The 19,818-nt window shown below is 39.1% G+C and overlaps 2 protein-coding genes across 6 annotated transcripts in view; one reads left to right on the plus strand and one right to left on the minus strand.

Moving 5' to 3' along the window:
- The first annotated feature begins 2,778 nt into the window (after positions 1–2,778).
- On the plus strand, positions 2,779–16,777 carry ZCCHC9 (zinc finger CCHC-type containing 9). 4 transcript variants are annotated; one of them, XM_054986246.1, is made up of 6 exons: positions 2,779–3,086; positions 9,312–9,684; positions 13,588–13,738; positions 13,939–14,031; positions 15,286–15,354; positions 16,317–16,777. In XM_054986246.1, the coding sequence occupies exons 2-6, from the start codon at positions 9,340–9,342 to the stop codon at positions 16,433–16,435; spliced, it is 777 nt and encodes a 258-aa protein (XP_054842221.1). In that variant the 5' UTR covers positions 2,779–3,086; positions 9,312–9,339; the 3' UTR covers positions 16,436–16,777. The 4 variants fall into 4 exon arrangements, with proteins under 4 accessions (XP_054842221.1, XP_054842222.1, XP_054842220.1 ...); XM_054986247.1 differs by having other exon boundaries at positions 2,779–2,903; XM_054986245.1 differs by lacking the exon at positions 2,779–3,086 and adding an exon at positions 3,829–3,933.
- Positions 16,778–16,873: 96 nt separating this feature from the next.
- Positions 16,874–19,818, minus strand: part of ACOT12 (acyl-CoA thioesterase 12) — a 39,402-nt gene continuing 36,457 nt past the window's right edge. Inside the window, exons 14-15 of one of the 2 annotated variants that reach the window (XM_054986242.1) lie at positions 19,556–19,679; positions 16,874–17,436 (exon numbers count right to left, since the gene is read on the minus strand). In XM_054986242.1, the coding sequence (XP_054842217.1) occupies positions 17,275–17,436; positions 19,556–19,679 (286 nt within the window). In that variant the 3' untranslated portion in view covers positions 16,874–17,274. The remainder of the gene's footprint in view (positions 17,437–19,555; positions 19,680–19,818) is intronic. The other variant, XM_054986243.1, reaches the window with a different exon arrangement.

The raw sequence follows: 19,818 nt of genomic DNA on the forward strand, positions 1-19,818 counted from the left end.
TATTCAGGACAGTGGACTATAATGGACCTTTTCTGCAGTAAAGTTTCCTTATTCAATCAATGGACTCTTGTTTGCTTTTGAAAGGGAACCTGTAGGAAGAGCCTTATCTAGCCACAAGCTGACACCATGCATCTGATGAAGAGAACTGTGATTCTCGAACGCTTATGCTACAATAAAATTGGTTAGTCTTAAAGGTGCTACTGGACTCTTTTTGATTCAGAAACCAGTGTGAGCACATTTCAGTCCCCAACCATTCTTCAACAAGAGAACTTCAAAAAAAAATCTGTTAACAATGGGAATTAAAAAAATTAATTTGATTTCATATTTATACTGTTACATGTGATAATAAACACTTTCATTGATAGCATTGCCATCAAGATTATTTCTGACACAGCTTAGATTTACATATTTTCTCCTAATGTTTCTCTATGCTTTAAAAAGCAACTTTGAACTACTATTGAACTGCTCAATCCTGTAAAATTAGGGACTCTTAAACCCACTGAAATCCACAGCTCCTAATGTTGCATTTAAAATAATTAAACTTTCTTTGGAGCTCCTTTCCCCACACTAGCATTAAACATGATCCATGGGTGCACACTCCCTCTAGTGGTAAATTTGATTTAGTGACTGTTCAAATCAGATCGTAAACGTATGCATTAGAAGCCAGAACAGTTCCATTGTATTCTTCTGTCCTACTAAGGTTGCATACTCAAGCAACAACTGGTATATTTCATCCTAAGCAACTACTGAAGAATGCGTCCAGAGCTGACAATATGCATGCTTATTCAGAAGTAAATTCCATGGCATTCAACAGGGCTAATTCCCCAAAAAAATGTCTATAGGATTGCATCACATGTCACTGAAAACAGGGATAGTCTAAGTATCATTTTTTACAAGAAAAAAACTTGTGATTTTCAATCATAATTGTATACAAATGCATTTATACCAATTTTCATTTTTTGAAAAAAGGGCAAGCATGGTATAGTGGGTACAGAATCAGACTAGGATTTAGGAGATCCAGGTTTGACTCCCCAGTCTGTCATGGAAGCTCACTAGGTGGCCTTGGACCAGTCACATACACTCAACCTAACCTACCTTGCAGGGCAGTTGTTGTGAGGGTAAAATGAGAAGAGAATGATGCAAACTGCTTTGGGTACCCCTTGAGGAGAAAGGTGAGTTACAGATTAAACAAATAAATAATAAATATGAACTTATCTAAATATATATAACATAATAGGAATCACCAAATGCAGTTTTTAACACCCAGTGCTAAGCATTTTGATGTAGGTGAAAACTCCACTGGTTTCAATGAGCCTCATTTCCCAAGAAGTACTGCTAAAACATACATGTATGTTGCTGTCAGTTATAACAGTGCATTGTGGGAACACTGAATTTATTATTGGGAATTAGTATTTGAAATTATGGATGAAACAACTATGTCTATCTTTAGAGTAAGATTTTTCCTTTGCATTAAATTCTACAAGAAGTTCAGTCATCAGAAAAATCACTGAATATTAACTAGCGTGATCAATCAGCAATATAGCCATCCAAAGATAAAACTCTATGGTTCTTAGCAAGTCATTGGATATTCTTTGGAAATGTTAAGTATTTCAGAGCTGGAATATGGGGATAACACTTGAGAGCTTCATTTAGAGTGCAGTTCTAAACAGTCACACCTCCTACATCCATTGAATTCCCTCTGCTTAAGGGGAATGTTCTATATATGTGCAAAATACTTATAATACATAAGATCTTTATACAAGTGTTTTAAAATGTTTTATTTATAAAAAAATAATTCCCCCCCCCCAAATGCTCGTATAAAATAATTCAAATACATACATTAATAAAATAAGTTTAAATCTGTTTATAAATTGAGCAGGACACAAAATTGGCAATGGCAAAATCAGCCATTAAGGGCCATTTTTCTATTTTCCATACATTGGGCCCATTTTAAACTTTTCTTGACAACCCAGGAGCTTTATTTAAAAAATAAGTAATTCACGTTTTCTTTGGGCTTCTCTTCCAGGTGGGCATTGGAATCTAGGAATTTTTGTGGTTATGGTCTGCACCTTCGCTTCATGACAAGGATGTGTTGGGGGGGGGGAAAGAAAAGTACCTCCTTTCCCCAGGACATACGTCTACCTTCTGGTTCAGCTGTGCATATTACAGGCCCTAAGGAGAAACACAATGTGCGCATGGACTTTATTTACTTTTATTCTGTCGCTGCAGTCCACGCGCGATTAACGCTACAATATTGTTCAAAACACTCTACACGAAATCGGTTTTTGAACGGGGGCTGCCGCCCACCTTTAAACCACAAGGACAGAAAAGAAGACGGCATCTTAAAAGCTGAGACGGCTTGAACATTCAAGAAGCTGTTACTTAAGAAAACAGAACGACTGAAAACAGTTTCCAGTATTTTCCCATTCACACAATTTCGGAGTCGGGCTGCAAATGCCAACGCGAGAAAATACTAGTCTGAGCAATGGGACCAAACGAGTGTTTCAGAAAACAGGGGGATGCGGTTGGATTTCAGTCACGCCTTTGCTCTGCCCACTTGGTCAAGGGCCGCATTCCGGTGGTCAGCTATGCATGCATAAATCTATCGATTAGGCTCGCCGCATAAAAACCAGCCACACAACTGGCGAAAAGCCGAAATCGAGAATAACTTGGGCGACACGACTCCACTCCACCCTCTCCATTTCCTTAGTTTCAGTCACCCGCTCTGACCCCGCCCCATCTTCCGGAAGTGCAGGCTCTGAAGATGCTGTAGTTTCCGGCGCCGATCTTTCCCTTCCAGCCTGTGAGTTTCCGGCTGTATGGGAGATTGGCGTGTGCCTGTAAGGTGCTCTCCTTGTACGCTTGGCGAATAAGCTCGTGGTCCGCAGAAATTCATTCCGAAGGTGAGGCGGAGGAAGAAGGGCACCTAGAAACTTAATTTCGCTTTCACAACAGCTGCCGCAGAACAACCCGCGGCCTCGCGTGTCTGTGGCGGAGGCGGTTGAGGTGGACTTCGAAGTGAGGACAGAGACGCGCAGCCGCAGTTAGACCTCGGGCTGTTCCGTCGGCGGTACGCTGTGTGTTAAGTAAGTGGGAATAGACTGTGTCTCTTCCGTGCCCTCTTTCAGCTGCCTGACACGTTGACGAATCTTGTCACATCTCCGTATCCTATGCGGGGGGGGGGGGAGGTTCTGTTGCTCAATCTCCTTCTATTGTGAAGTTAACTCTCCTGTGCCATGATTTGGGGTATGAGCTTGTTAATTGCCACCAGAGCGTTGTGGTTTGCTAGTGATCTTGAACAAACTAGCAGGCAAGAGCAACTTACCTGTGTGATGTAATATGCTCAGTGTGATGTTTATACCTTTAAGCAAGCCCATTAGTAAGTTGCATCTCCCAGCTGGAAGCAATAGAGAAACCTCTGATGAAGCTACCAGTCTCTTGTATGTGCTGGCTACAGAGCAGGACTGAAGTAGGATAGCTCACCCTTGCCCAGCATGTTTCAGAGGATACTACACTTAGTGTCGTGTTTAAACTGGGCACTGATAATGCATGCAAGCTTAGTATGGCATAGATTTGGATGAGGCTTTGTGTTTATATGTGTGTGTTGCAGGGCTACCAAGAGCTACTATGGATAACTAGACAAAAATTCCACACCCCCACTCCCATAAGACTCTGATCCAAAACAGCTATCATAAACAAATTACTTGCCTGCTGCAGTGATTATAATAATAATTGTTTATTATGTAGGCAACATTAATTGAAAAGGAACTGGATTATTATAGAAGAGATTATATTTATAATTTACACAGTGCACATTGCAATGGTATACAGTGCCAAGCAAACATACCAACAAGCAACAGGAGTAAGCAGAATCAGGATAACTCCCGAGCCAAGGGACCCAGCCAGGACACTGATGTGCTGTACTAATCCACTGTAGGTGAGACCTAATTTATTTGGGAATAAGCCTCATTGAGTTAAGTGAAATGTCAGTCTCTCTCAAGAAGTACAAAACTGCAAAAATGCTTTAAAATATTTGTACTAACCTGAAACAAAAAAGGCAAACTTACAACAACCTATGGATGCTTCATTGGAGAAGGGGGAGGAAAATTGGGGAGATGTGAAAAGTCAGTTTTATCATCAAGGGAGAGGAGGCAGGTGAGCCAAAAGGGTGGTCTTCCTGCGCCTGTAGTAACTTTGGAAAGTGATTCTAGTCCTCAGATGCTGAATTCCAAATTTCTCCAGTTATCTCTTCTATCTTCTCTCCCGCTACCCCCTTAAAGAGGAAAAAAAGAAATCGGGGAAATGGGGCGACTAAAATTACCCTGGAAATAATTTCCAGAGTGGCTCATTCTGTGGCCCTGATCAGGTTAAAGGAACAGATCCTTAGTAGATCAAAGGACATGAAACTGACTAGATCTTTTGGGAGTAATCCTAAGCAGGTATTCTTTTCCCTTACACATGATCTTTCAAAATTTAACATACAATATTAACTAAAGGTATCATAGGCTAGCCCCATAGTATGCATTTTAATGGGAATTGCAAATGCTTTTCTTCCTTATTAAGACACAAACTATTTTTTTTTTGCATTTTTGTAGAAGTAACTTGATATATTAAGAAAATCTTTTTTTTTTTTGAAATTTTTTTTATTGGGTTAGAGTCCATTATTTTTACATTTACATTCAATTTTCCCCCAATTTTCAATTTCTAACCCCCTCCCTTTCCCCCCCTTTTTTTGACTTCCAACAGTTTTCCAACCCTTTGTCCCTTTTCCCTTACTTCTATTAGATTCCTCTATCTAAAACAAATATATATTTTCCATTATTCTAAGCAGTACATCTTAACTATTTTTAATGTTATATACCCAAACTGTAAGTCTTTGTTTCCATCTTAGATAAACAATTTATCCCATTTTCCATTTTTTAAGTATTTCTATATATCACAAACCATATAAGTCTTACATTCATTTAAATCAAACAATTTGACTTATTCTCTATATATTACTCATTCTGTCTTTTTATAATAATTCTCTGTAACTCTCATCACATAGTCAATCAATTTGACTCGTCTATACCTTCAGACATTCAGTTTGGTGCATTGTACAAATCTTGTCAAAGAAAGAAAATATTATTGGTTACTCAATCCTTATATTTAATCCTTATAGTTAATTATTTTCTATCAATATTCTGTTTATTAACCTATGTATATCTATATATATGTCAATCTGTTAATCTAACTGCTTATAAATTCACATTTATCTCTTCTCCCCCCCGGTAAAGTCACCCCCCTCTACATTTTATTATACTTCAGTAGTTCTCAAACTGCCACAGTTTTCCTCCCACCTCCCATTTCTTCTCCAGATATTGTTTCAGCTTCTCCCAGTCTGTGTTAAACTGCCCTGAGTCCAGATTTCTCAGTTTTCTTGTCATCTTGTCCATTTCCGCCATATACAGCAATTTGTAGATCCAATCTTCGATAGTTGGCACTTCTTGTACTTTCCATTTTTGCGCATACAAAAGTCTAACTGCTGCCGTCATGTAAAATATCAATGTCCTGTGATGAGCTGGAATTCCCTCCATTCCCAAGTTCAGTAGCAGGAGTTCTGGGTTCTTATTGATTTGAAATTGTAAAATTTCACTCATTTCTCTTATTATTACCCCCCAGTACTGCCTAGCTACCTCACACGACCACCACATATGATAGAGGGAGCCCTCATGCTTCCTACATTTCCAGCATTTATTAGAAGTGTTCAAATTCCCTAGCGCAATCTTCTTTGGTGTCATGTACCAACGATAGATCATTTTGTAGATGTTCTCTTTGATATTTGTACATGTCGTTGTCTTCATTGTAGTCTTCCACAAGTATTCCCATGCCTCCATTGTTATTTCTTTATTAAAATTTATAGCCCATTTCACCATTTGTGTTTTAACTGTCTCATCCTCGGTATACCATTTCAACAGTACCTGGTATACCTTGGATATTCTTTTCTTGTCCTCTTTAAGAAGAGTCTGCTCTAGTTCCGAATTCTCTATTCGTATACCTCCCTTTACAGAGTCCGAGTTATACAAGTCTCTAACCTGTCTGTACTGGAACCAATCGTAGTTAGGTGATAGTTCCTCTTGCGTCTTTATTTTAAGTTTAGCTGCTTCGGTTTTAGTTATTTCTTTGTAAGTTAAACATTGTCGTTCGTTATCGACAGCTCTCGGGTCTATCACCTCATATGGAACCACCCACCAAGGAGTTCCTTCTTGTAGATAATTTCTATACTTCTTCCAGATTGTGTATAGACTTCTCCGTAAAAAATGGTGCAGGAACATCGAGTTGACCTTTACTTTGTCGTACCATAGGTATGCGTGCCATCCAAATATTTTTTTGTATCCCTCTAGGGCTAATAATTTCTTGTTCTTTAGTGTCATCCACTCTTTCAACCAAACTAGGCAGATTGCGTCATGGTAAAGTCTCAGATTGGGCAGTTGCATTCCGCCTCTTTCCTTTGCATCTTGTAAAACTTTCATTTTCACTCGAGGCTTCTTGCCTGCCCATACAAAATCTGAAATTTTCCTCTGCCATTTTTCAAATTGTTTAGAGTCTCTGATGATTGGTATTGTCTGTAGCAAAAACATCACTCTTGGTAACACATTCATTTTAACTGCTGCAATCCTACCCAACCATGACAGATTGAGCCTATTCCATTTAATCAAGTCTCTCTATCTGAGTCCATAGTTTTTCATAATTATTCTTGAATAAATCAATATTCTTAGCAGTCAGTTCAATTCCCAAGTATTTCACCTTACTTGTTACTTCACAGTCCGTTGTTTCCATTAACAATTGTTGTTTCTGCTTAGTCATATTTTTACATAATATCTTTGACTTCTTTTTGTTAATATAGAAACCTGCCAAGTCTCCAAACTCCTTGATCTTAATATATTAAGAAAATCTTAAAAGATTGACAGGCACTGTGATCTGCTAAGTGTTACACTTGACACCCTTAGGGCACCTCTTTTTATCTTTTTGCATACCAAAAGGGGTACATTCAGGAGACAATAAGAGAAGGACTGGGGAATCAAAGCCACAACATCTAGACCTTCTTGAGGCCATCTCCTGTTGTAAATCATGGCACTCCTGAACATGTCCATCTTTCACTATCTTAGGCTGAGCTGCTAATTTTGCAAGGCCATTACATGTAGGTGAAGAGAGCGGCCAAGGGAGGGAGGCAGCCAAGACTCATCCCAGCAGGCCTTTCAGTAGAACCAACTGTGTTATACTACAACTAATAGAGTCTAGCGAAAATCTATACAGTTAAAGGAAAAACACTTTAACACAGAATCACATCCTTTTTTTCTAGTCCAATGTCCTGTTTTTCAGATGCTGTGATAGTTTTTGTACAAACAATACACTTCTTTTTCTACAAAATTTGTTTTCTTTCTTTTATTTTTTTCTACTACTTTTCAGATGGCAAACATTAAGATACTTGTGCTAAGGTAACATAGTGTACAGCAGTTAGCAGCATTATTAGGTACTGGGCATATTTGCAATTTTGCTTGTAGAAAATGAAGGCATTGTACTTTTATATTCCATAAGAATGCCAAATGAAACAATTTTATATGCTAGTTTAGTAATACATGGTGTGTTTTATGTTGATAAAGCAATAAAATAAATGATAGGAAGGAAATTTGGTTGTGCAGATGAAAATGTATACATCTAATGCTGTAGTTTCAGCTGGGTATCCATGTTGGTCTGTAGTGGGAGAGCAAGATCCAGGTCCAATAGCACATTAAACTAGTTGGTCTTTAAGATGCTCTTGGACCCAAATCTTTCTCTTTGACTGCAGACAGCACGGCTACCCACCTGAAACTACCTTCATGGAAGGCACCACATTCAACTTCCTGGAGTGGAAATCCATCAACCTTATATTAAAAAAACCCCAAACTTTTAACAGTGAAATCCTACGCCCAGTTACTCCAGTCTAAGCCCATTTATTTCAGTGGGCTTAGACTGGAGTAACTGCTTAAGACTTCACTGTTTATCCAGTTGGTCTTTAAGGTTCTGTTAGGCCCAGATCTTGCTCATCTAATGCTGTAGATTGTCTTAAATTAAAAAAAATTCATACCATGCATTTTGAGTGAGTACAAACTTCATATAAAGCATTCCACTCATTGCAAAAGAAAGAAATATTTTATAGGTGTTTTTCTTTGTGATTTCCTACATTTCCCAATTTCCACTGGCAATATTGCAAAAAAGTCTGTGGAGTGGGGAGAAAAAATGTCTTCTTGTGGCCTTCACATCTGGAAAGGGAGAATTAAGTGCCCTCTTCACTGTTCTACTCTGCCCCCCCCCCAATCACAAAGCAAGTTCTCACTTTAAAATACGATTTTAGGGCATAGTTACATGCATATCCTTATACTGGAAATTTAGCATCTGTAAGTCTCAGTGTAGCAAGTGAATATATAGGGCAATCACTTATTAGCTAAGTAGACAAGAGGGTATGTATACCTGTAGAAAGACTGTGATCAGTGCTTCCTCCCTTACACTCTTTCTCCTTCAGTTTACCTGTCGGAGACTTTTTCAGTCAGCAGCACATGGCAATGACATGAACAACTCGACATTAACTTCATATAGGTTTCATGGTGCAAAAACTGGGGTTGAGGAGGTTTATACTAGGATATATTAGTCATGGCTCTTCTATCAACAATAGGCTCTCAGTAGGTTTCTGGACAGAAGCAGTAGTTACTGGGAATTTTGATGTAACGTTTTGGAAGCTTTTTGTCAACCTCTAACTAGGGGAAGGAATGCAGAATTTCCCTAGAGTTATTGGTAAAGAATACAAAAATGGTAACTGGATATGAAATTGGCAGTGAGATTTCTCTTGTGCCATGGCAGATAATGAGAGGCTGTCATTCTTGGGAACTGTGATTTCTAGGCAGAAAGGAGAGTAAGATGTTTTGTTTGCTATAATTCTTATGGCTGAAGTTAAGTTTAGGAAAACTGTTTATTTTAAGCTAGAAATTTTACAGAAGTGAAACATTTAGGACCATTCCGAGTGAAAAGGAAAGGTTTTCTGATAGAGTCAAAAAGATTTCTTGAGTACTGGTACATGGCTGGGAAAATCCTAACTATCTACAAATGAACATTTATTCTGCCTTGTTTCTAGAAAAATGACACTGCCTCAGTCAGTGGCAGTTTTCTCAGTGTCTTTTGAATATTCCTAAAAGCCCCATATCATCTTAACACACTCACCAAGTGAATCACAACTGAATCCGTAATTTTGGTAACCAAATAACAGACTGGGCTTTAACTAACAATATTTGTTTTAGAGTCTTGTATGAATCTCTGAATGAAGTGATGACCAGATGGGCTCGAGCCAATATCACCCAGAGCAAGAAGGCTCTGGACGCCACACCATGGGAGGATATGAAAAATAGTTCCTCTGGAAACACAGCAACAAATAAAAAGCAAATCTCTTTAAGAAATCCCCAAGGGAAGAAGAAAAACAAGAAGAAAAAAGACTATCTGAATGAAGACGTTAATGGTTTTATGGAATATTTAAAACAAAATTCACAGTTATTGCATAATGGAAAGTTTATTGACAGTCACAAAACTAAGGAGAAAATAGCAACTGCCTTAAAGAAAGACAAACGTCGGGAGACCAGAAGGTTAAATAGGCAAGAAATAAAGAAAAATGCCATGGTAAGATTTTATGTTACTGATTTTTCTCCCTTTATTTTCTGCTACTTTCCACCTTTTTCCCCCTCTTCATGGGAATTTCCCATAACTTGAGTGGTGCTTCATGTATACTGAAGTCTGCTTTCTGCAGATTATACAAAACTGAATTATTCAAGAGGACTTTTTTATTGAACTAGTAAGACCATACTGAAAAAACTCAGAGAGGTAGAAGTATGAGGACTGTACAGTATACTACATATTATACTATGTACTCCTACTGGGTTTTTTTGTGTCATTCAATCTTGTTATGTCAGTTTACTTATGTTTTGTTTCTACTATGCTTCATATTTGTATTGGACTTGTGCTTGTTTTCAAATTCCTGTATAATCTACTTTGAGTTTCAGTGAAAAAGATGGGCTATAAAAATTAATAAATATCTCACCACAATAATGTGATTCAATTCAGATAACTACAGGAAGAATCGAAGGCTGCAGCCACACTTTGGAACAATACCTAGTGAACAAGCTGGAGTCCAGGCTTATTTTTGTGTGTGCCTTAAATGTGTATTTTAGTGAGCTTTATCCCCTGTGGCAGTCTTTTGTACACAGTGCAGATATTCTGCTTGCAAAAACTTGTTCATGCATATATTGTTAATCTATTAAGTTTACTCATGTGGCATATTTATGTAGTGGTTAGGTATCTTGTTTTATTTATAGTTAGTGTTGTTAAAGATACATTTTGCTTGATTAGACAACTGTTCTTCTTAATCTGTGAAAATTAGTTTTCATTCTTCCTTCAGAATGCTTTATCTAAACTTTTCCTTCGTTCATGCTGCTGTTTTCCCCACATGGGTGTGCTTGTGTGGATTCCCTGTTGTTGCTGCAGCAGTAATACAGTGCAACGGCAACAGGGCTTCCACATGGCAGTTTTCCCCACATTTCCTCTGCCCCAAACTCCTGGCAGCAGGCATCCCCAATACCAAGGGCTTCCCCCGTTTTTTTTTTAATTTGCAATTTGATACTGTTATGGCTTTATACTGTTCTGACAATATGTCTGTCAGGGTCTCTGATTTCCCAGCTTTCACTTTTTTAAAAAAGTTAGTCTGTAGTCCCTTCTGTTGCAGAGATATAAGGGGCTAGAGACTAGACTTTTAGAAAATGAAAGCAGAGAATTTAGACTACCTGATTGTTATAGTATTATGCCGTTGTAGCCACTGTTCAGCTGCTGTTTTTTTTTAAAAAAAGTCAAAACAGCCCTCCAATGGCAGGGAGGACATGGCAGATGCACGAGACAGGGAGGAAAATGATGCTGATGTGTGCAGAGCTAGGAAGATCTGGACTTTCCCTTCTACATGGGTGTCACCTCTGGCTTTGCTGCGATCTTTCCCAGAACATCTCAGTAAAGCTGGCTTTGGAGAGATGGTAAAGGATTTTTTAGACCTCCTTCCAAAATTCTTGTTACGAGCATACATTCAAGCTAAAAGCACACAGACACTTAAGATAGCCTTGCTCTAGTGTTACACTTCTGCCTGCTGAGATATCTTGCAGATCGTCTTCGTCCTTCTGTGCAGCCCCACATTGGGACTGCGCAGGCGCAGGCCAGCCGCGGAAAAGATTTTTCTAGCTCTAAGAGATGTGAGGGGGACGTTCGGATCCACCGCGCATGCGCGCCGGTGTTCCCGCCAATTTTGAATGCATATATATCCGAACGTCCCCGGCATTCCCTCAGTTCCTTTTTCGCCGCCGTCGAAAAGGTTCTATTGTCTAGCGTTCGTTTCAAGCGTCTCTTCGGAGTTTTGGATCGTTTCTTCTGCTGGTCGGTATTTTCCCCTTGTCATCTGTCGGGAGATACCGTTCATTATGTCGCAGACATCTTTGTTTAAAAAGTGTCATAAATGCGGCACTAAGATGACCCATTCGGACGGCCATGAGCTCTGCCTCATCTGCCTGGGCGAGGGGCATGTTGTCGAGCGCTGCTCCATTTGTATGTCCTTCACTCCGAAGGCAAGGAGTGATCGGAAGGCCAGGCTCCGTGCCTTCTTGTGGGATGCCAACCTTCTCCCCCCCAAGCCGTCAGGCTCTTCGGGAGATATAAGGGGCTAGAGACTAGACTTTTAGAAAATGAAAGCAGAGAATTTAGACTACCTGATTGTTATAGTATTATGCCGTTGTAGCCACTGTTCAGCTGCTGTTTTTTTTTTAAAAAAGTCAAAACAGCCCTCCAATGGCAGGGAGGACATGGCAGATGCACGAGACAGGGAGGAAAATGATGCTGATGTGTGCAGAGCTAGGAAGATCTGGACTTTCCCTTCTACATGGGTGTCACCTCTGGCTTTGCTGCGATCTTTCCCAGAACATCTCAGTAAAGCTGGCTTTGGAGAGATGGTAAAGGATTTTTTAGACCTCCTTCCAAAATTCTTGTTACGAGCATACATTCAAGCTAAAAGCACACAGACACTTAAGATAGCCTTGCTCTAGTGTTACACTTCTGCCTGCTGAGATATCTTGCAGATCAGCTAGGTCTCGGGTAGGTGAGAAGGGTCACTGAGCAAAGTATAAACATCTTCTTGTTATGATTAAGATTTAACCTTGAATAATCTTCTTCCCAGGAGTATAACAAAATATGGCTCCACCTTTTCTGATATTTGTATAATTTGTCATTCAAGCTTGTCAGGTGCCATGCATTCTTGGAAATGCGTCATTCTGTGTCATTCTGATGGGGTGTTTATATTAACCTTCTTGATATTTTATTATGTAAACAATTAGTAGTTATTCTGTAAACAGTGCTGAGGGTATGTAAGATTCTCTGATGTGACTGGTCTTTACACATATGAGCATAAGGAGTGGTGATATGTGTCATGGGCTTATTCTATAAACAGTAAACCCATTTTTCTTTTGTAATCACTGTGTCTTAGAATCTTGAAATATATGTGGGTCAGTGGCAGTAGGAAAACTTATAAATTGGCAGCAGAGTACTATTAAAAATCCCCCTATCAAGAGATTGCAGGAAAGATAGAAAAAACTCAGGAGGTGTACAAAAGCACGGCAATGCTGTGCGGGAGTGGAGAAAAAATGTTTCTCAATAGTATCAAAGCTGGGGCGAGTAACACATGTATAAATGATCTGTTTTTATGTTACAAGGTAGTATATCTATTTATCTGTCTAGATGGTGATGATGGTTCAGTATATTAGAACAGAATTATTGTTCTTGGTAACCATCCTGCAAATTGTAGGGATGGGGAATAATTTATTCATAAATGCAAATAATGAGATTTTATCACAACAGAATGTTTTCTGTGGAACTTTCCAGTCCTCAGCATGCACTACAATTACAATGAACAAAAAGCCAGTTTATACATATCAGGCCATAACTGGAGGACACTTTTACACTGTAAAAGTGACATATAGGGTACAAAAGCTCATAAAAACAAACTAAGCCATCTGGGGACACCCCCACCCCCATGTTCTAATTCCTACTGAGTCATGAAGCTTGCTGGGTGACCTGTCACCAGTTGCACACTCTTTGCCTAACCTAATTCATAAGGTTGTTATGCAGATAGAATTTGGGGAGGGATCATGTACACCACACTGGGTTTGTCAAAGGAGAGGTGAAGAAAATGTGGTGGTTCATGAGAAAGTTACATCATTACTTTGCATGTTTTGTGGAATTATTTTCCAAGGTGGTTTCTGTAAATCTCACTGGTTGTGCTTACAGCTGGAAAACTATTTGTTGCAAGTGAGGCCAGGTGAAAGGAATGATTTTTTCATGTTAGCAATTTTTAACTTCAAACTATAAAATTGAAGTACCTTAAATACATAGTGGTAGCATCTGTTTTGGGGGGTAAGAGTAATTTGAAATGTGGTTAGTAAAAAAAGAGATCACTCTGAGTCCATCTGTCAGTTGGTAATTTACATTGTGTTGTCAAAGGTGTGCTTCCACTGTAGAAAACCAGGGCATGGTGTTGCAGATTGCCCAGCTGCACTCGAAAGCCAAGATATGGGAACTGGAATTTGTTATCGTTGTGGATCTACAGAGCATGAAATCAAGAAATGCAAAGTAAAAATAGATCCTGCCCTTGGTATGTATGATAACTTCAACTCTTTGTATAGTGGGCTTGGAAAAACGCTCTTCCTTTTTAAAAAATGTACTCAACAGTTAATAGTTATTAGGGCGGGTTCTCAAATTGTATGAACAATTGAAACTTTCCACGAGTTGACTGTGATCTGATTTTTGTGTGGATGTTTGCCTCATGACATGTAAATTTTTGAACTCTTACAGGAGAATTTCCATATGCAAAATGCTTTATTTGTGGTGAGATGGGACATCTTTCCAGGTCATGTCCAGATAATCCTAAAGGACTGTATGCTGAAGGTAAGAATAGTTGTTTGAAAACCACACACTTTTTTCCACAGTGATTGGTTAATTGAAAAGCATGAGACCCCCTTCCCTGCCATTGAGAACTTAATGAAAGTGGAGAGTGTTAGAAATGGATGTGTTGTCTGCTTCTGACCATATTCAGAAATTCTGCCTCTTCATCAGCAAATCAACAGAGATTTTTTCGTTATTCACTAGTATCTTAGCACTGGTTGCTATAGAAACAGTTCTTCCTGAAATTCCAAAGGGATTTCTAAAAAGGCTTCTCACTTGGACAGACAAAAACATGTATTTTTTAAAGAATGCACAGTGGGAGACGATGCAGTATTCTCTCTGCCCCCAACTATTATTTTTCCTCAATAGTAGCAATTGCTCCACTCTCTCACCTGCAGCATCCTGATAGAATATGAAAAACCTGTCCTGTTTTGGGGACTGTTGTTTAGGAAAGTCTGGAGAAAGTCCCACCTGCGTACTTCCACTGGAGACCTCTGGGAATGCTTTTAGTGCAGGATGGCTAGTTTGGACAGCATATTTTAATTGAGAATAAAGGTGACTACTTGAATGTATATTCAGTGGCTAATATTTCCTTTTTAGGCTTTTCAAGAACAAAATGGCAGCTAGAATTGAGCATTTCAGAGGCTGGAGAAGCTCTGCTGAACGTAGCTATTCATTGGTTGTTGTGGGTTTTCCAGGCTGTATTGCCGTGGTCTTGGCATTGTAGTTCCTGACGTTTCGCCAGCAGCTGTGGCTGGCATCAGATGCCAAGACCACGGCAATACAGCCTGGAAAACCCACAACAACCATCGTTCTCCGGCCGTGAAAGCCTTCGACAATACGTAGCTATTCATTGTTGTAGCAACTACCTGAGATATGGTAGAAGAGGGCATCCTATAATAAATGTACATCTTGTAAAAACTGTCACCCTTATAATCTTATCTTTCACATTTTTATCCTGCAAAAGGTTTTATTCTTCAAGGAGAGGCATAGATGTTTTTTTCCCCCAACAATAGTGTCAGGTAAATTCGGTTGGTAAAGTCACTGAGCTTCATACCAGATAAAGATTTGAACCAAGCTCAGTCCAACTGTCTAGTTAGTCCACTACACTAGTTAAAATCTGTGCTAAAGCCATGAATGTTGAGTTTTATTTTCTAGTTCATATTCATTATAAACTAAGCCAGTTGATATTAGGCATGCATAAAACATATTTAATATATGATAATCAAATACATTTTGTCCCTTGATCCCTTACAGGAGGTTCTTGCAGGATTTGTGGGTCTGTGGAGCACTTCAAAAAAGATTGTCCAGACAATCAAAATGCAGGTGGGGAATTGAGGAATTCTTTAAAATTGAGACTTAGTTTTTTTGCAGATTGCAAATCTATTTTTAGCATACCCTGGAAAACCGTTATAGCTGAGCGGCACAATTCCTGATTATTCCCCTTCATTGGCAGCCTTACATGCTGCAGAATAACACAGCATCTTTAAACAGGCAAGCAAGTGGGCATGCAACCTTAACGCTTTTGCATATGCTGTTAGGTATTACAGCTGGAGTTTGAAACTGACAGTGCTGGTCAGGTCTATATTACGGTGCTCAACAGTAAAGAAATGGGAAACTGGAATATCATCATCATCATCATAACAACATTCAATTTAGGACAATTTCAGGACAACTTAATGCCCACTCAGAGCGGTTCACAAAGAATGCCATTATTATCCCCACAACGAAACACCCTCTGAGGTGGGTGGGGCTGAGAGAGCTCCAGAGAGCTGTGACTAGCCCAAGGTCACCCAGCTGGCTTCAAGTGGAGGAGTGGGGAATCAAACCTGGCTCTCCAGATTAGAGTCCTGCGCTCTTAACCACTACACCATACTGCCTTGACATTTACTAGTCTACTGCCAGGATTGTTGTTCAGAACTGTTTATTAGATACTTAAGGTTTGATGAGTACTCAATAATTGCATAGTAGTATGATACAGAGTCTTTAGACTAAATCTGGTTTTTTCATTGGAAAACTTTTGCTCTACAAAGTTTAATGTATAATGTCAAAGTACCATATTAACATAGACAATGGCTATTTTGAATTATCACCAGTTATTAAGAGACTTGTTATATAATTTGACTCGACTATAATGTTAATACAAATGGAAAGTATGGCTTTAATTATTTGGGTAATAAATGTGTTGTCTTTTTTGGACTAGTCATCATAGCTCAGTTATATAGCAGACAGTGTCATCTGGATATAACAAAGAATACAGTTTTCTCATGTATTTCTCCCCTCCACAGATCGAGCAGTAACTGTTGGTCGATGGATTAAAGGAATGAGTGCAGATTATGAAGAAATTCTAGATCATTCTAAACTGCAAAAACCAAAACCAAAAGTAGCTAAGGTTGTAAACTTCTAATACTTCTGGTCTTTCAAAGTTTCTTAAAGTGATACTCAAAGTATGATTTAAAAATTATGATATTATAGCTGCCTCACAGACTCATAAGAAGACGAGACTAACTCATCATTTTCCCCTCATGGATGATATTTTAAAAATGGGCTTCCTGGGCAAACAGAAAAACCTTCTTAGCACAAAAAAAAAATTGAAGGAAGTAGCTGAAGTGGAAATTATTGGTTTGCCAACCAGTTTGTCATTCAGTAATATGATGCTCATCTGTGGCTACTGATACCAATAAAAATGTAAATGAAGATTCTTGTTTACATTTTAATCCATTATATAGATTAAATTATTATTTGATCACTTGTGGATGGTTTCTTTTAAATATTCTTGGTTCTGGTCTTCTGGTTTGATCGAGAGCGGACAAGCTATATAGTTATACGGTATTTAGGCTCCAAACGCCAAATAATCCTAAACTACAGAAATCCAAATAAGGAGATAATTGAATAAAGATGAGACATCTGAGAGCAAAGGTATGCTTCTGTTTAAAATGAAAAATACAGTCTGGTAGTTGGCCTTTTAAAGCAGTTGTAGCATCATGGAAACGTAATTTAGAACAACAAAATAGTTTGACAATCACCCAGAAATTAAAGTAGTGGGAATGGTACTGGGATTTCCCCCACCTCGACACACACTTAGTTTATGACAATGAAATAAGGGGTAAGGATTTGGGAGACCATGTCATAAGCACACTGTACTAAAATAATATTTCAAAGAACAGCATTGGATGGGAGAGTACCTTTGTTAGTCACTGCTTGTTAGTCAAATGGCATAATAGACTTTCAGTCATTTTAAGTTATTCATGAGCTATTGCTTAATGAAACAGTCTTCAGCTTGCTGCCCCTTAACTCCAAGAACTGGATGCATGCAGAAGCTGTATCCTCAATCGATTTGGACAGCCCAGTGAAGTTTGTAGCAAAGTAGGACATAATAGCAAGGGTGCCTTGGTTGAAATAGGACACCTTTAAAACAAACAAAAGATCAACATTAGTCATTTCATGAAACCCACCAGCACTGAAATGACCTTCATGACAATGAGCATCTTGGGCTTGTTTAAAATGTTCCATCAATGTACATGTATACCATGTTTGGCATGCTGCCAAACTGTCCGGAGGCACTGGCAGCACCACTGGGATTTAGCTTGGTCCTAATGTGTCTGGTGATGCACCACATGCCTTTGTCCTTCCTCCTCTTTGTGTGCCAGCATGCCAATATCTTCCCAGGTAGATTTAGTGGGATTTTTTGGCACTCAGGCTACAGATACACTGCCTTCTGTCTGGGCAGAGCAGCATGTATGTTCAAGAACATTTATTTCCCTTCCAGTGTAAGCCTGCCGGATTTCAGTGCGGCACTAGTCCATATATGAAGATAAGATGTGGCCTTATACCATCAGGTCTACTAGGTCCGAATTGCAGCAGAGCTCCTTGGTTTCATGTACAGAAGATTCTCTCCTAACACTTGACATCCTTTCTCTGGAGAACTTGGGATCTTTTACAAGCAGAGCCATAATGCTATGGCTTTGCAATCTGACAGCCTTCGGAGAAGGAAGATTTAAATCTTTGTGCTCACAAACAGTGCTTTGACTACTATTTTGGTGGCCACTCACTGGCTCGGATCCAGCGATGCACAAGCAGAAAAATAAGCAAATTCATTTTTTAATGAGTAGGGTCCAGGAAACCACACAGGCAGAGAGCATCGTTTTAAATCTACAAGTGCCTGATTTGGTGCAGGGCTGTGGCATGAGTGGAGAAAGAACTCCTGCCCTTCCCTCCATACTATTTTCCCAACTCAGAACAGCCTGGGGAGCTGTACCTGCCTTATTTTGAAGCTACACATGCACAGAATGCTACATGTGCAGCTCCAAAGTACAGAAATTGACATCACTAGAGCCATTTTGGCTTGGGAAAATGGATGCAGGAGAAAAGGCAAGAGCCCCTCTTCCCTCACCCATGTCGAATTGGGCCACCATAGACTTTTAAAATGATGTTCCCCACAACTCTGTGGGCTGCAGGGCTGTGCCCAGAAACTGCTTGCCCAATCACTTTTGCAAGCAGAAAAGCAATTTGGGATACGCTGGTGTGCTGAGCTGTTGTGGATTTTCATCATACTTTTGCTTTTTGCAAGGGCCCTAGTGCATGCAGAAATCTGATGGATTCAAACGCATCAACAGAATCAAGCAATATGTATTATACTTCTTTCATTTCTCTACTATGCAAACTGTTAAAGCTCAAGAGACGTTGGTCTGCCAGCATGCAATACACATGTGTAGAGGTGAAAGAGAAACAATTTCACATTTTGATCGAACAACGGTGTTCATTTATATTATATTTGTAATAATATATTTCTGATTATCTGAATTAACAATCCCACTAGCCAGTGTGAGAGGGAGTGTGGCAATGAGTGTCAGATTAGGATCTGAGAGAGCCAAGTTTGAATCCCCACTCCCCATGGAGGCTTTCTGGGTTACCTTGGGCCAGTCTCACACTTTTAGACTAACCTAGCTCATAGGATTGTTCTAAGGATAAAATGGGAGAATAATGTAAGCAGTTTTTGGTCCCCACTGAGAAGAAAAGTAAATTAAGTTAAATAGTATTTGATTTATGGTGGGATTATTGAGATCCATGGATTATTTATTTATTTATTTTATTTATACCTCATTCAATGGGGACCTAAAGTGGCTTAAATTGTTCTCTTCCATTTTATCCTTGCAGGAATCCTATGAGGTAGGCTAGGCTGAGTATGTGACTGGCCTAAGGTAACCCAGCAAGTTTTCATAACTGAACAGTGTATCAAACCTGGATCTCCAAGATCCTAATCTGACACTAACCACCATTTCATGCAGCTGTTGGTTCTGTTCCAGTAAGGAGAATGATGCTAAATACATCTCGCGTTCTGACATTTTGTTTTGATCAGTGAGAGTTCTGTTTTGTTTGCAGTGCTAGGTATGCAGTGGATTGGAATGGGAAATCGTAAGCATGATTTACATGGGCGATTGATGTCATCAAACAACTTTTTTTTGTCACTGAGGAAAGGGACAGTAAAATATATCAAATAGTAGAATTTAATTATATAACTGCTTACCAAAGAAGAATTGATGCCATTACTGTAGATCAAGAATCCTGCACACTGGATTTGACTTCTGTTTTGGTTAAAAGCTGGAACAGATGTCAAGGCAACTGACCTCGCAGCTATTATGTAAGGATCACTACATTTAATAGGAATAAGGTTACTATCAATTTTTTAAAAAAAAATCCAAGCTGCCACCACTGCAGTTTTACGCTCTGAAGCTGATATAAGACACAATGTGGATTTCTGAAGATAATAATTGCTCAGTTTTTGTCTTT

The sequence above is a fragment of the Eublepharis macularius genome, chromosome 8 (assembly GCF_028583425.1).
Source record: "Eublepharis macularius isolate TG4126 chromosome 8, MPM_Emac_v1.0, whole genome shotgun sequence".
Classification (NCBI taxonomy): domain Eukaryota; kingdom Metazoa; phylum Chordata; class Lepidosauria; order Squamata; family Eublepharidae; genus Eublepharis; species Eublepharis macularius.

Bases quoted from the DNA above. Each gene is read 5' to 3' on its own strand.
- ZCCHC9 (XM_054986245.1), top strand. From the start codon at position 3,914: ATGTGCTGTACTAATCCACT. The intron at 9,685-13,587 runs GTAAGATTTTAT...GTGTTGTCAAAG, and splicing joins AAATAAAGAAAAATGCCATG to GTGTGCTTCCACTGTAGAAA. The intron at 13,739-13,938 runs GTATGTATGATA...GAACTCTTACAG, and splicing joins AAAAATAGATCCTGCCCTTG to GAGAATTTCCATATGCAAAA.